The sequence below is a fragment of the Alosa pseudoharengus genome, unplaced genomic scaffold, assembly GCF_046254945.1.
Source record: "Alosa pseudoharengus isolate Yale_2024_CS ecotype anadromous, Long Island Sound unplaced genomic scaffold, YU_APseudo_1.1 YU_APseudo_1.1_scf_24, whole genome shotgun sequence".
Lineage (NCBI taxonomy): Eukaryota > Metazoa > Chordata > Actinopteri > Clupeiformes > Clupeidae > Alosa > Alosa pseudoharengus.
Window position 1 is genome coordinate 28,133,793 of NW_027468689.1, and position 17,627 is coordinate 28,151,419.

The following is a 17,627-nucleotide window of genomic DNA, read 5'->3' on the forward strand; positions in this document are numbered from 1 at the left end:
TTGTGCTTTGGTTGTGTTCTGGTGTCAGTTGTGCCGTGGGTGTGTTCTGATGTCAGTTGTGCCGTGGGTGTGTTCTGGTGTCAGTTGTGCCGTGGGTGTGTTCTCACCCCTGTAGAGGTTCTTGGGCTGCTGGCAGGTGTGGCCGCAGCCGTTGGAGCAGCACTTCTTGTGAGCGGAGCACTCGCCGTCCTCCTCGCAGCTCTCCACGCAGGCGGCGGCGAAACCGCTGGCCCGCTCGGGCGGGGGGCACTCACCCTGCTTCTCTGCCATCACCGAGCGCAGGAACTCACAGCTCGTCACACACTCCCCATGTTTCCTAGGAAACGACCCCTATTGGAGAGAGGCAAGGTCAAATCAAGGTCAAGGGGAGAGAGAAACTGTGTGAGTGTGCAAGTGTGTGACAGGGGGATGTTTGTGTTTGTCAGCATGGGGAGTAAAGGAATAGAGGTCACTTGAAGGTCAGCTGAATCTAAAAAAAAACAGTAAATGACATGGTGACGTGGTACCATGTGTGTGTGTGTGTGTGTGTGTGTGTGTGTAGCCAATGAGGGGCTAAAAACATATTCCAATAACAGGATGTTAGCATGGAGGGTCAAGGCCAACTGAGCAGGAAATACCCCCTACCCCCAGGAAACTGCCCCTCCCTCTCTGATGCACCCCACCCAGACAGCACCTACCTCACACAGATCACGACATGGCCCATCCCGCAGCTCCCAGGAGTCCTTGCATGGCTCCAAGCACTGTAGGGAGAAGAGAGAGATACACTTTACTAATGCGTTATATTCAACACTGTGTGCTGATGGGACAAGACATGCTGAATGGTACTATTTTCATCTTGCCATTTGGCATACGAAATTATGGCAAAAACTTTATCTTGGCAAAAAGTATGATACATTGTGCATCCCTCCAACTGCACATGACCTTTGAGTTGTGGCACATCTTTACACTGCACTGTTTCTGAGCACCATCCATTTTATGATAGCTTGATAGTGTTGGCATTTTATAGTGATTTATTATGTGTGTACTCCATGGCATTTTCTGTTGTGCGTATTTTGTTTATGAGGTGTGTATTTTCTGTTGTGCGTATGTGTATGGTTTATGTGGTGTGTGCGTTCTGTTGTGTGTATTTTGTTTATGAGGTGTGTATTTTCTGTTGTGCGTATGTGTATGGTTTATGTGGTGTGTGTGTTCTGTTGTGTGTGTGTGTGTGGTTTATGTGCTGTGTGTGTTCTGTTGTGTGTATGCCTGTGGTTTATGTGCTGTGTATTTCATGTTTAAAGAGTAAATGTTGCCCATGGGTGAGGAGGGGAGGGATCAGCAGCCCAACCCATGGCCACCGGACATGGACGACTCCTCAGCCAAATGTCTCCCTGACTTGAGCCCGGGGAACCCATGACAACCCCCTCTCCCTCTCTCTTTCTCTCCTTCCTTCTCTCTCTTTCTTTTTTCAACCCTCTGACCATCATTAGTAATCATTATCAAATCTCTCTTTTTCGCACCACTGCCCACCCACCTTGTATCTCCCTCTCTCTATCCCTCTCTTTCCCTCCTACCCTCTCTCTCCCTCCCACCCTCTCTCTCTCTCTTTCTCTCTCTACCTACCCATCTCTCTCCTTCTCTAATCATCCCTATCAAGCCTCTCTTTTCCCATCCACTATCTGTCCTACCTTGTTCTACCCCCCCCTCTCTCTCCACCCCTCCTATTCCCCCTCTCTCTCCACCCCTCCTATTCCCTCTCTTGTTCTCCGTCACCAGGGACACTCATCTGCCTGAGTGAGCGGCCTTGGGGAATTCAAAATTCACATTTCATGCTTGAATAAAAGGCAGTAGCTCACTGTGGTGTTTGTGTGTGTGTGTTTGTCCTTGTATCTGTGTCTGTGACTCACAATATGTGTGTGTGTGTGTGTGTGTGTGTGTGTGTGTGTGTGTGTATCTGTGTGTGTGTGAGAGAGAAAGCAAGTGTGTGTTTGACAGACAGACAGGGCGAGAGAGAGAGAGAGTGTGTGTGTGTGTGTATTTAGGGATGGACAAATCCCTGCCAACAGCCTGCTGTAGGGCAGGATTGACATTAGCGTGAGGTAGAGAAGAGCAGTGTCTGTCACCAACACACACACACACACACACACACACACACACACACACACACACACACACATACCCCACACACACACTACACACACACTACACACACACATACACACACAACCCCACACTGCATCCAGAGAAATCATTTGGCTGTCCAGGTTCAATAGCTCTCCATCCATAACCCGCCCTCCTCCATCTGGGTGCAAGTCCGCTGGAATGAGCACTGATCTAGTGATACGGCAGCGAACGCATCGCCAAAACACCACGCCAGTTCTTCCAGCGAAAACACCTCGCCAAAACACCACGCCACTTCTTCCAGCGAGGCCCCAGGACGTGACATGGACACGGTTCGCGCTCACCGGCTGTGCAAAAACACGAGTCCTCCCTCATAAAAGAGTCAGGGGCTGCGTCTGGTGAACGGGGCCAAGCAGTCGATCAGACAGGTTTTATGGTGCCCAGTGCGGGGGACTGCATGGCCCCTGTAAACTAGTTGCTACGGCAATTTGGCTGCTGAGAGCCAATTTAAATTCACACCAAAGATAGAGTTGCATAGTTCCCGTCTTCCTCACCCCTAAGTACACAATCGCATAAACACACACACACACACACTCACACACACACACACACACACACACACAAACACACAAACATACTGTACACAATCACATAAACACACACACATACTGTACACAATCACATAAACACACACACATACACACTCACACACACAAGCACACTCAGTTCTTAATGTTGCTTGGCTCAACTTGAGTAAAAGCACAATGGAAGACTGGAAGAATAGAGCTGGGGTGTTCGTAGGGGGTATTGGAGTCACCCAGGCGCGTCTGGTGATCCCCAGGACATTTTGGGTGCTACTCTGCGCAGTCCAGGGGTTACCTCAGGGCAGCACCGAGCACCGGGCAGCATCTTTGATTGCAGCCGTGAATGCAACACGCCTTTTATGGAATTCCTCTTTTTTTTAGCCCTGCTGCTGGGGGACGGACGGATGGAGGCGGCTTTGCTGGAATGCTGGAAACTCTGAATAATTGCGGGGGGACTCGGGAGCGTTTAGGCCCAGCCGAGGGAGGGCTTTATAGACCTGCAACCGCCGGTGCCCCACTGACACCCCCGGGCCTCGGCACTAAACACCCCAACACAGTGGCGTGTGAGCGGGAGTGTCTGTCTGCGTGTGTGTGTGTGTGTGTGTGTGCGTGTGTGTGTGTGTGTGTGTGTCGAGTGTGAGCATCTGTGTGTGTCTGTGTGTATATGAGTGTGTGTGTTCAGTGTGAGTGTGTGTGTGCACGTGTACTTGTACATATGTGCATATGTGCCTCTACGTGAATGTGTGTGTGTGTGTGTGTGTGTGTGTGTGTGTGTGTGTGTCTACTAGTAATTATGTGCATGTGTGTATGTGTATGCATATGTGTGTTTATGTGTGTGTGAGTGTGTGTATATATATATGTGTGTGTGTGTGTGTGTGTGTGTGTGTGTGTGTGTGTGAATGCACCCACTTCAAATATTTTCTTGTCTGAGTGTGTGTGGCTGAGGGTGAGGGTGAGGGTATATGTGTGCTGTGTGTGTGGAGCTCTTCCATTATATATTATGTGTCTAAACTCCACCACTGCACTTATGCATGTATGGACCTCAGAAAAGGAAAATACTGAATAAGCCTAACCCTAACTGACTTGGGAATTATTGTGTTTGGCTGACATGAGGTGCAGTGCAGCCTGTTTGCATATGTGTGTGTGTGTGTGTGTGTGTGTGTGTGTGTGTGTGTGTGTGTGTGTGTGTGTGTGTGTGTGTGTGTGTGTGTGTGTGTGTGTGTGTGTGTGTGTGAGGTGGAGACTGAGTGTAAGCCACGTTTCTGCTGTACTCCTTCCTGCAGCCGCTGCACTTTTCCAGCATTAACAAACATGAGCAGTCTGAGGATGAACACACGCACACACGCACGCACGCACACACACACACACACACACACACACGCACACACACACACACACACACACACGCACACACACACACACACACACACACATACACAGCATTAACAAACATGAGCAGTCTGACAAGCAACCTTTCCAACTGTTTATACATCGGCACAATCGACCACACACACACACACACACACACACAAGCACATACACACACACACACACACACACACACACACACACACACACACACACACACACACACACACACACACACACACACACACACACACACACACACACACACAAACACACACACACAGTCAGCCTACCGGTCCTCTCTTTCATACAGACACAAACTCTTAGCACTGCCTGGCCAGCCATGACATTCATACTCCCACATTCTCACACTTAAAACACTTCCACATATCTCATAGGCAGCTTCCTGAAATGTACAGCAGGCCAGCTGTCAGTGCGATAGGGAAGCTCACAAACATATTCATGAAACTTATGACACTCTTAAGACACACACACACACACACACAGAGGAGGAGGAAGAGAGAGAGAGAGTGAGAGAGAGAGAGAGAGAGAGATGTACACACAAACACACACACAGACACACACATACAGCTAAAAGGCAGTGATATTTAACCACACAATCACACACACCAGCATAAACACACACACAATCTGCCATGAGCTAATTATATTTATGCACAAATACACATTCTGCCATAAGCAATGATATTTACCCAAACAATTTCTATGCTGTTATGATCACATTCCATCTTCATTCATCGTGCTAGTATCTCTTTTTCTGCTCTCTGCTTTTCCAAATCTCTCTCTTTCTTATTTTTTCTGTCTTCCTCCTTCCAAAGCTCTCTACGGCATTCCATTCCCTTAGAGATTACGGTACTTCAGTCAGTGCTGCTTACTTTTATGCCCCATTTCAGACTCAAGCATCACCCTATTGCACGCCATCAAAACCCACACACCACCACGCAGAGTTTCGGAGAACCTGGCATAGCCGGTGACAAACTTTAAGACGTCTAGGGTCTGCCCCCCGCTGTGGCAGAGAAGATTCATTTGTGGCCGGCTCGATAGAGAAACCCAGAGGAAACACAAGCGCACAAGCAGACAGGCAGGGCAGGGGTCGGGCTCACGTCGTCTGGGGGAGAGCCCTAGCCTGGCCTGGCTGCGCCCTGCCGTCCCTGGAAAACATGCCAGCGGTTCTCCCTAGGCTGTGGGGGTGGCAAGTCTGGAGAGAGTGTGCAAAGAAGTACAGTGGAGCGTGAGCGGAGAAAAGAGAGAGAGAGAATCAATGAATGGCAGACAGAGAGAGAGAGAATAACAGCGAGAGAGAGCGTGAGCGAGGGGGAATCATAAGAGAGAGAGAAAGTGAATACTAGTGAGAGAGCGAGATAGAGACAGAGAGAGGAAAAGAAAGAAAGAGAGAGAGAAAGCAAGAGCCACTCTGCCCATAAGTAAGCCTAGAGGGTCAGGTTGAGCAGTTCCCTCGACCGCGGCTGAATGTGCATACTGATGCAGCTTGGACGCAGAGGAGGGAATGACCCGGGGGGGGGGGGGTGAAGGAGAGAGAAAGAGAAAGAGGGAGAGAGAGAGGCCATGTCCTCATCTTGTCCTCCTTAGTGCCGCTAGCAATGGTGGTCCTTTTTGAAGGGGACATGCAGAGCTCATTGATCCCAGCAGTACACATGTGATTTGTTTGTGTGTGTGTAGGGGGTGAAGGGGAGCCGGAGTACCCATCAGTCAGAGCTGTGGAACGTACCTCTTCACGCTAGCATACTTCATAAAGTAGCCACCCTACGTGTGGTGTGCATCAGGGTTTCCATTAGCCGCTAATTACCAGCTGTAGTTTTAAGGATACTTGATTGGAGCCAATTCCAACTCTGACCAGTAAGTTTCGAATTTGTTTAGTAAAACAACATCTCTCTGGACACCGGACTAGCAAGGAAAAATCGTGAATGAATGGTGTGTGGTCAATGCGTTTGTGTCTGTGTGTATCTTTGTGACAGACAGAGTAGGAAAAAGACAAAGAGAAAAACACCAATCCTTGATGTCAAACTCTAACAAGAATTTCCTAAAGGCCATTCTACACCACAGGGTTTCTACCAATGGAACTGTCCTATTTACTCAGAACCCAGTCCCAAATCCATCTAAGTATCCACATCACAGTCTCTCCCTAAGAGGAAACAGCCAGTCCCGCAGCATTGTGCACTTGCTTCCAGTAACGTGGCTTTGCATTCCAATAGTGTTGAACCCAGGGAAACACTGTTGCAGTGTGGAGGGGGCAGTGGGAGCACAGCTGTGCCCAGTCCTGTCCCCCTGCACTACTAACTGCATTAGTATAAAACAACAAAGCACTCGGGCAGCACGCTGTGCGAAAGCAAGCTGAGCTCTAACAGCAGCAGGGGGAATTCAGAGACCGTGTGAGGGAGGGAGAGAGAGAGAGAGGGAGGGAGAGAAAGAGAGAGAGAGAGAGAGAGAGTGTGTGTACATATAAAGGGATTTTCAAGCCTTTAAAGTCAGCATCCGTGAGTGTGTACGTGTGTATGTGTGTGTGTGTGTGTGTGTGTGTGTGTGTGTGTGTGTGTGTGTGTGTGTGTGTGTGTGTGTGTGTGTGTGTTTGTATGCGTTTGCTTAACGTGTGCAGACACTGTATATGAGTAAAGGAAGTGTGTGTGTGTGTGTGTGTGTGTGTGTGTGTGTGTGTGTGTTTGAAGCCAGAGAAGAGTCTGTGGAGAGCAAGACGGAGAGGCGGGCCAAACGTTCTCAGGATCACAAATACACAACAAAAACACACCCATACACGCACATACACTCATACAAACAGCTAAAGATTCATATACACACAGACAAACATAGACAAACACACACAGACACACACACTCTCTTGAGGGACAGCAGGAAACATGCTTCCCCACTGGCTGGAACAAATGGCCAACTAAAAACACACACACACACACATAAAAAAAACAGTCCCCTGCACAGAGCGGATGAGAGATCTGCTCAGACAGTTAACTCTGATGTACTGCAGACCATACTAAATTTAGTTTACGCCATACCATCTCCTGTATGGGGGCTAGGAGGACAAAAAAAAACCCTCAACAGAGCACAAGCTAGTCAGCAATATCCACATCCCGTCCCCCCTACTGAAACCCCGCAGCACCAGCATGTGGGAACTGCATGAGAACAAAGTGGTGTGGCTCCGTCTCATCACTCGCTTAGGACAAGAGCATCATCCAGATACCACAAACATAAACATTCCTGTTTACCACCGGGAGTCCTGCTGGAGGAGCATCAGAGGTAGGATGTGTGTGTGTGTGTAAGTGCTGAGGCCGCCAGGCTGTGGCTGTACAGTATACAGTATCGTTGTCGCTGTTGCAAGATGCTAATGTGCTCATTAGGAGGAAGAAGGATGAGCTCATCTCTGGGATGAAACGGGCGCACGGTAGCAGACTTGTTCAAAGAGTCTTCTTTACAGATCCAACCCCCCACATATATCACACACACACACATACACACATACACACACACACACATACTCTCACTCACTCACAAGCATACTCTCATGCATATTTATTCTCACACACCAATGTCTGCAGATGCATGGATACACACACACACACACACACACACACACAGGTATAGTACATAGACACTCATCATAAACGTTAGACACACACATAGCCTCAGCCCGTCCACCAGCCAGACTCCTGTCAGCCTGGGGGTGGGGTTCCTTGGGCTGGTGTCCGACATCCCACTCTCCGTGATGTATGGGCCTATTAGTCCATATAGGGGGGTTGTGGGCAGCCATTACTGGCCATTAACCCTTCAGCAGGGGAGTTCTCAACAAAGATTCTAACAAAAGATTATTTTCCGCAACAATCTATAGTTGCAAAATCCCAAGTTGAATTTGATGAACCTTCACTGAAGAACATTCATTTTACAACATTCTTAGAACATTCATACAACATGTCACAACGGTGTGATGGTAACTGTGGGAGACAAGACAAACACCTCTGCACAAGGACTGGGGAGTGGGGGGTGGGGAGCGTCTTTAATGTGGGTCTAATGAGTGTGCTGTGATGTGTGTGATCAGGGGTAATGTGGAGTGGGGTCCAGTTTCAGTGGGAGGTTGTTTCATGTGGGGGGTCATGTGGGCTTTAGTGTTTAGTGTGTGTGTGTGTGTGTGTGTGTGTGTGTGTGTGTGTGTGTGTATGGAGTAGTCTGGGGTTAGAAACAGCTCCACTGGGATGGGGTCTGTTTGCTGTGAAAGTGAAGTGTTAGCTAGAATGTGCACAGTATGCATTCTGAATTATTAACTGACCAGGTGCAGATGATTTAATAGCATACCATATTTCGGTCATTCCTTTTACAAGCTTATTATGTATGTAATTAGCCTGTGTGGTCCAAGAATTTCTCCCAACACTTTTCCAACACTAATCCCCCAAATCCCATCAAAGTTGGCCTACTATGTGTATACTATGAGTATCTGTGTGTATCTGTGTGTGTGTGTGTGTTTGCGAGTACTAATATGGAGTCTAATGGGCTTGGCGATGTGTGTGTGGTGGGTTGGGTGTTAGTAATGCGTGTACTGTGCTGTGCTGTGGTGTGCTGTTGGGAGGCGTGGGGCTGTTTACCTTGGCACACTGCTTGTGGTCCTGGCACCAGCCCAGAGAGCCGTTCACCTGCAGAGAAGGACAGACACCTGATCAGAAGGCAAACAGAGCAGCACACCATGGCAGGGCCGCGGGGGGTGGTGGACCAGAGGGCACACTGGGGAACTAGCACAGATGCTTTGGGGGCCGTTACACATCTGGCTTTGGGTCGAACACGAACACCCACCCGCTGCATATTGAGTTACTCCGTCTCACCATAAATCAATCAATCGATTACTCCACCACACAAGCTCTTGATTGCTACATTACAAAGTCACACAATTACTCACACAATCACACAATTACTGACTAACCAAATTATGCAGTCACTAAATCAGGTTACTATTGGCTGTGTTATTGTGGCAGTATTTCACACTAAACGTTGACGTCGTTGTCTCATCGCAGCAACTTTAGGTCTTATTTACAGTGTACAAGCGAGTGCTGGGATTAACCTAGATTCCTCAGCAGATGTTCAGGCCAATAGGATGGCAGAGAGCCTTCAACACACAACGCACAACACAACACAAGCCTGTCAAGCAAGTCTATGCGAAACGTACAGTATGCCAGTTTGGGCGCTGAAGTGTGCAGCGTGCCAGTTTTCCCCATGATTGCTTTGCTTACTACAGCCCTGGTGAGGCTGGCAGGGCAGGGCAGGGGAGGGCGAGCCTACATGTTTTATGCCCTATTTACCCAGCCCACTCAGTGCCCGCTACTGCTGCCTCTGCGTCCACATGCAGCTCTCTCTCTCTCTCTATTTGCTGAGTCCAGGGATTTAAGGGCACTGCACCCAGGCCAAGCTAAGCAGACGCTGGCCTCCCCCAGCTAGCGCTGGCTACGCTAGGAGCGGCGGGATCAACTAGAGCTTGGCCGGGCAGAAACGAAACAGAGAGCCAGTCCCAGTTAGGGCACTCATGTAGAAACATTACACACACACACACACACACAGAGACACACACACACACACACACAGAGACACACACACACACACACACAGATAAATCATCATGGCCTAAAAGAGGGCTCTGAACAGCTGGTGGTGTGTCATTTCTCATTATCCCCCCGTCGTGTCCCTTCAAGTGGTCCGACATGGTGACCCCTGACCTCGTGTTTGACCTGCTCACATGCCACGTGAATGGCGTCCCTTGACCCCGCTAACCCCTGCGTAATTTGGAGCGATAAATCGCCATGGGAACGACGTCATCTCTACGCCCCTCGTGGGTCTGCGCTGTGGTTCCTGTGTCAGGCCAGCGCTGGCACGGCCCACAGGCTGCCCGTGGGCGGAATGAGTGGGCTCAGGGGCTAATGGGGCTGACACAACACACACTCCCTGCAAACACACACACACACACACACACACACACACACACACACACACACACAAACTCACATCAAACACACACTACTCACACATATTTACACAAAGAGACTAAATCATGGACACACATACTCATAGTATAAATGCGCATGGACACACACACACACACACACACACACAGAGACAGAGAAACACACACACACACACACACACACATTGTCAGTGTAAGTAAGACAGGGCAGGGTGGGTGGGGATGGAGATAACGGAGTGTTGATGCCGGGTCACAGCTGGGCCGTGTCACCACCACGGGCTTCCTGTCCGCGAGGAACAGTGGCCCTCTTCAGGCGCGGGGACAATGGAGCGCCTCCGGTCTTGCGTGTCGGAGTAGATAAGATCTCCAGCCACCGAGAGACCCCCGCCGACTCAAACAAAGATGTGAAGAGGAGAAGGCCGCTTACGAAGCCACACTGCAGCCCGCAGATGTCTGGCTGAGATGGCCACAGCAGCAGCAGCATCCTTGTCAGAGGTGACTTGACCATGCCATCCTGCCATCAGGACGATCCGTGACCAGAACTATGAGGAACCGTTAAGGCCACACATGGAGATGATGACTGCTACTGCTACAGGCTATCCTCTGCCATTCAACAGGCCTCCAAACATCAATGAAGGGGTCACATCACTCATCAGTGTTCAAGTGTTATAAATTACCACTGTGACAGCAGCAATTACTGTAAAGCACAAAATATTGTATCTCCACAAAATACAGAACAGTAACAATGAGCAGCTGAAATTATATCCAAATAATTGCTTTGTATGTCTGTACATCTGTATGTCTTGTTGTACCGCCCATAAGTGTATCAGATATAGGTTTGTTTGTTTTTTCTTTTCTACAAAAATGTTGATTTGTGGTCTCTGAGCAGACTATTTTTGCCCATCAAACCGATTTAATGAATCGAGTTGAACTAAACAGGCCAGGGAGCTTTAAATGAGGTCCACCGTTTGTTACTGCCAAAAGGAGATCATAAAAGCGAGTCACGGTCGTCAGCCCCAATGAACCAACTAGGCTACGTGTAGTAGCCTAATCTTTACCACACACCAATTAAGGGAAAGAAACAAAATAACAAACCACAGTTGGTAAGTGGCCTACATAGGAAAGGGCGTAGTAAATAAAGTTTTTATAATTAAAAAAATAGGGCACTGTGATGCAAGGTGCTTTCACATGAGGCGTGATGTTAGATGCAAATCAACGTTTGTAGTTTGCAATTGTTTAGGGATCAATAAAGCTTAAATGTTATAGGGACACCCCCCCCCCCCACACACACACACACACACCACCACCACCCCCACCCCCCCCCCTCTGCGCGCGCGCACACACACACACACACACACACACGCGCGTACGTCTACTGCACAACGCTGTATCAGCGCGTGCGGCAGTCTCTGTTGTTGTAAACAACGAGCTCATTGCGGATATTTTTATGTTTGTGTTTTTCAAGAAAAAAGGATTCCAATTCTTTGTTTCCAAACAAAACCTTTCTTAGCTAAAGATATAAGACAGAATGAATTCAAATAATTCGTTTTATTTATGGCAATAACGTTAATGTTAAAATCCATACCATTTTGACAACAGACGGAGACCGGCGTTTGGTCGGATGCTGCATTATTGGATGCTGTCCGCTGGCTCAGGTTGATTTCATGGGAGCAAAAGTCAATTCTTCCTAATGAACCGCTAAACTTACACAGCTCAAACATAACCCTCCACACCCGGACAGGCATTATATTCACATAACTTGCTGCTGAATACACTATGTGAAGAACCCTCTTACCTGCGCGATCCTGTAGGAGGAGGCGATGCGAGTGTTATAGAGGCTGAGGCATCTCGCGGCACACCTAGCGCGGAACAGGCTGCCCAGAGAGGCTGAGGACTCGGGTCTCCTCGCGCCAGCCATGCCCGTGCAGCTTAGCAGCAAAGTAATCCACAAACACGAGACCCACAAAGTGCACGGCATCTTTACTTGAGCAGCGAGCGGCGCCTTCTGTGGATGACTGAGCGAAAGTCGACTCCAGATGGAATACAGCGAGGGAAATAATGAAACTTCAATCAGGGAGAGGGAGGAGTCAGGGGAGAGGCGAGCTGTCATTGGATGGCCTGTCCTGTCTCGCAGGGCAACGCGTCTCAGGTGTGATGCCGGGAGCAGAGGGGAATAAGCTAGATGGAACTTGCTCTAGTCTAGCACATTTTTTTTTTTTGTCTGTAATGTATCTAATGTTTCTAATGTAGCTTAATACCTGACTACGATAAAGACTGCGAGTTTCAAAGGCTACTTTGAGGAAATTTGATCAAATTCATAGATATATAGAGCTTCTTAAAACGAGCCAGGGAGAGGAATTAAATCAGTTTAACATGTAGGTTCTAACATTCTGTTTCAGTCTTGGATGGCCCGGACTAATTGCCTCTGACTCTTATTAGATCAGAATACTTGGAAAGTACTTGGAAAGGGAGGGGACTCACACTAGATTCATTCTTGCCTGTGTTCCTAAAGCTACTGCTACAGAGGACCAGAGATGGTCTAGAGTTCTGTACTTAAAAGCTCACATGTCCAGGCTTAATATGATATGACCCTACAATATATGACAGTGTTTCTCTTCAAATATGTGTCAATGGGATGGATATGGGTATTCTTTGAAATATTGACAGACCATAGGGCCCTATCACCCCTGGAATCCGCTCTGGTACTACCTACCAGGAAATCCTATGCATATTCTTTAGCTGCATTACCTAACTGAGTTGGAATTGTGGTCAATTGTGTGAACTTGGAAAAAAATCTACATTGTGAAATGCAGCATTACTGTCATGCAGACTGCAGAGTCATAATCAGTCTGTGTGTAATGGGGACCCAGATGACTGTAGTAGACCCTGGCGGAGGGGCAAATATGTGAGCAGCTTTTAAATGTGTTGACAGACACAATCACTTTCAACTCAGTTGCTCTGGATGAACAGTAAGGTCATGACCGCGTGTCACTGTGGAAGTCACTAGTGCATGCAAGCTGTACTCACTGCAACAACTATGTGTGTGTGTGTGTATGTGTGTGTGTGTGTGTGTGTGTGTGTGTGTGTGTGTGTGTGTGTGTGTGTGTGTGTGGACGACAGCCAGCATCTGTGTGAATGGATGCTGATCACACTGGAAGCTTCACGTCTTTCCGCTGGCCTGGCCTCATATTCCCCAGCACAGCTGTTTGACCGGGAGAGACCCAAAAGCCGCAGGCAGGTCCGGAACAGCAGGAAACTTCCAGGGAACCCCATACACACCCCTGCTCACACACACACACACACACACACACACACGAGCACACAAACACACACACGAGCACATGTACACATACTCACATAAGCACTATTAAAATCTCTCACACCGGTGACTGAGCAGCAAAAACCATCTTTACGTCTTTACGTGCTTGACAATAAAAGTTAACACCACCACACACACCACGCGGTGACTCTCTTGGCACAGTGTCTTCGCCCGGGGCTCGGAGAATCCATGACGTGTAGGAAACACTGAACTGAAAAATGCCTCTGCTCTCGGGGCCGGAGTTTTTATCCTCTCTCCTCCCTCCGCATGCTGTCATGCACGCTGCGGCCGCCATCTCGGTCCCGTTAGCCGGGCTCCCCGGGGCGTTAACGAGCCGCTCTCTCTCTCTCTCTCTCTCTCTCTCTCTCTCTCTCTCTCTCTCTCTCTCTCTCTCTCTCTCTCTCTCTCTCTCTCTCTCTCTCTCTCTCTCTCTCTCTCTCTCTCTCTCTCTCTCTCTCTCTCTCTCTCTCTCTCTCTCTCTCTCTCTCTCTCTCTCTCTCTCTCTCTCTCTCTCTCTCTCTCTCTCTCTCTCTCTCTCTCTCTCTCTCTCTCTCTCTCAGGGCTGCTGCTGCGACGCCCAGGCCGCACCTCCGCATCGCTCCGCTCCACGCTGCTGCTGCTGCTCCTGCAAAAAAAAGCTGTCCAGGTGAGTCTGCACTGACCGCCCGCAAGCGGAGAGAGAGGGAGAGAGAAAGAGAGAGGGAGGGAGAGAGAAGGCCAAGAGGCTCTACGCCCGAGCAAACAGTCAGTCTGGGGCCAGGGTGAACCTCCTGCGGAGGTCAGTGTGAGGGGCCTTTTTTTGGGGGGGGAGCGACGTGGTTTCTCAGCCGTGTGTGTTTGACACTGGAGCTGGCATATCTACACAGAGAGTAAATATTACTTTAGGCTTCCTCTCCGATGGAGATGGAGTCTGCGAGAGCGAGAGTGGAGCAGAGCAGAGCAGAGCGGAGCGGAGCGTTGCTGGCGAGGCATGCAGCCTGACGGGGAGGGTGAGAGAGAGGCCGGTCTGGTTGGGGTGGTCCGACCACAGGCTGTAACCTTTAGGAGGTGAAACGCCACACACTCCAGAGAGAGCTACTTAACGAAACATGGGTGTCTGTGTTCCTCACAAATAAAAATAACCGACTGTGACCATTTAATGGTCTCATTACAGCAGCAAGAGCTGATTCGGTGTGAACATGGGAGTGTGAGTGTCTTGTTGCGTGTGTGTGTACATAATTGTGTGTGTGTGTGTGTGTCTGTGTGTGTGTGTATTTATGTGAGCATGTGAGTGAGGATTTTATGTGTGTGTGTTTGTGTGTGTGAGAGAGAGAGAGAGAGAGAGAAGGAGAGAAAGTGTGTGGGGTCTCCCCTGCCCTCCCACTGACTGCCAAATGGCATTCCCCCTACTACCACCTCCAACCCCCCACAACCACCACCTCCACCTGCCTGAGAAATGCCTGCATGTGTGGGGAGCCCTTTCCTGCAAAAGCCCGCAGGGTCCCCCCTCGTGTTTACTTGGGGAGGGGGCTGAGGGTCAGCCATATAGCGAGGGGGCGCGTGAGGGTGGAAGTTATGGTTTGTGGGTACGGGTGTGTTGGTGGTGGTGGCGGGGGGTGTCGTCTCCAGTAGCAACACATGTTTACATGCATAAATAACACCCAAGCGGTGTGTTATTTTTGGGGAGGAGGAAACACATGTGGAGAACTCACCTTCGTGTAGATGGGAGGCTGCCATGAGCGCTCGCTTGCCCAGTGCCATAAACATCAGGACCCAGCCAGGCTGCCCACTGGTGTCCAGCAGAGAGGGGCGGCCTGCCCTGCAGAGCAGGAATCACCTGGAGCTCCTGACTGGAGCAACCACAGACAACGTCAGGCCAGAGGAATGGACAGAAATGTGCAACGGAGACTCCAATAAAAACCTTCAGGACGTCAGCAGAGCCGTTTTAAGGGAGGAGACAGATCACTTATGGTTAAATGAATGGGCATCTACAGGAGGAATACACAATGCTAAACATGGTCAGATTTGTAACTGGAAGTCCTGCCTTGTAAGATAAATATCTTCAGACAACATCAAGTTAAAAGAATGGGTGCAGATATAAATAAAGCCTTCAGGCCTAGTGATTGTTACTCAATCCTTGTAAGGCCATTAAGGTGTGTGTCTGTGTCTTTTGTTCCCTCTACTCACAGGGTGAAGAAAGGCCATGGGAAACCGATAATGTAGGCTAGTCAACTCTCTGCTCTGGACATGCGGAGATGCTGGAATGGTGGCACTGCCACCTAGCTGCAGTCACAAAAGGAACAGTGACACCTGTATGTCTTTGAATATAATGAATGTGCACGTGATGCATGAATCAGAATATGTGTGTTTGTGTGTGAGAGTGAGAGAGAGAGAGAGAGAGAGAGAGAGAGAGTGGGTGCATGTGTCTGAAGTGCCTGTCTCCTTGTGTGTGAGTGAGTCTGATGTATACTTTGGTGTTAGATACAAAGCGTTTGGCCCAGAGGACTAGGAAAATACAGCATAGTTCATCACTGACCTCTACTGGAGGAAAACAATATCACAGTAGTCAAGAAGGAGCTTCAAAATGCTCAGAGTAAACAAACGAGTTACTATTAACACATCAAATATATCAAACAATTCAATGGACAAGTGTTTTTAAGATATTTTCTGATGTTAATAAAATTCATTGCATGTCTCAGCAGAAGGTGCCATATGTGCTAGACCTACCCAACAGAGAGCTATTGTGTAAACTCACGTAAATTCTGAGGTTGTACGTAAATAACCATGCCATGCAGAGGTAAGATGATCTTTGAAGTTAAGTAAAGCTTGAAGCAACCTGAGAATTGCTGGGAAAACATTGCCTTGCCTTGCACAACAACCCTCTCTTGAGCCACTGCTTTACTGATGTGAAAGTTGTAGAATACCATGGAATTATGAATTACCAACTGATAAAAAGCAGGTGTACAGGTTGGTCATTATTCCTGAGAAATGACACACTGCCTTCTCTCTCACTGCGTTCCGGCACCACAGATAAAGTCATAAATTAATAGATTAATTCATACCAATGTTATAGTGCAATGGTATTGTTAAAAAAAATGGTGAGTTATTTTTTTGCGTGTACCGTCAAACTGCAGCCTGCCTGTCCTTTAGGATCAAGGTGTTCAAATGTAATACTGTATATCGTCCCCTGGCTCCGCCTTCACACCCATTATCCCCCCTCTTGTACCTTTCCGACAGTACTATAGGTTCTCATGGGTCTCCTGTCAGATTTGAGTGAACCTGTGCCAGTTCACGCATGCAGATAAGCAAATATGCTTTGTAGTTGTGGACTTATTTCAGTATCATGATAACTATTCCACCTGTGTGTGCATTGTTCAAATTCTGAAGTGCAAAACAGTTTAGGCTACAGATATTTCCATCCATAGATAAAAATAAGCAAGTCTAACCTCGGCATTTCCCTAGGGGGGCTTGTTGTGCCCCAGTGCAGTTGTAGGTCTAGTTATGCCCCTGGTACGAGTCAATATGGGAGCTAATTTGACCAAGACTATGTGACCAAGATACTAGCAATTCTTGTCCAAAAAAGTATTGCTACACCACTATTTTTTTAATATTCAATATGTTGTCCAGCGGTGAGTCATTTTTCCCTGTTGCACCGACACTGGATTTGAGGGTTCCCCCACCTGTTAAATCTCACTTTGTGATCATGTACAACATTCAAACCAAACTATTGGACCCTTGACTAAGCTATGACACTTTTTAACTAGATAACTCAGTTTTTGCTTTTTTACTCACCCCATGCCTGCACCTCCTCCTCAGTCTATTTATCTCTTCTCTTCTCCATCTTGAGTGCTACTCCTCTTCTGCTGGGTTGTAAAAATGGTGCTTATTTGTGAGGTCTTGTTTTGTTGACATAATCTCCCCACTAGAGTTGCATACACACCCAGTAACAAACTCATTTTCAACATAAGCACAGAATGGAAGGAAGGCAAACTATGGGTTACAGACATTTTAAGGCAGCCGTGGCCTACTGGTTAGCACTTCGGACCTGTAACCGGAGGGTTGCCGGTAGGCACGGCTTGAGCAAGGCACCTAACCCCTCACTTCTCCCCGAGTGCCGCTGTTGATGCAGGCAGCTCACTGCGCTGGGATTAGTGTGTGCTTCACCTCACTGTGTGTACACTTTGTGCTGTGTGTGTTTCACTAATTCATGGATTGGGATAAATGCAGAGACCAAATTTCCCTCACGGGATCAAAAGAGTGTATATACTTAGTATCACATCACATCAAA

General features: G+C 48.4%; 1 protein-coding gene across 1 annotated transcript in view; it reads right to left on the reverse strand.

The window, feature by feature from the left end:
* The window catches only part of anos1a (anosmin 1a), a 20,978-nt gene extending 8,844 nt beyond the window's left edge, over positions 1-12,134 (reverse strand). Inside the window, exons 1-4 of the mRNA XM_076302729.1 lie at positions 11,837-12,134; positions 8,678-8,725; positions 678-740; positions 108-330 (exon numbers count right to left, since the gene is read on the reverse strand). Of these exons, the coding sequence (XP_076158844.1) occupies positions 108-330; positions 678-740; positions 8,678-8,725; positions 11,837-12,019 (517 nt within the window). The 5' untranslated portion in view covers positions 12,020-12,134. The remainder of the gene's footprint in view (positions 1-107; positions 331-677; positions 741-8,677; positions 8,726-11,836) is intronic.
* Between the last annotated feature and the right edge of the window lie 5,493 nt (positions 12,135-17,627).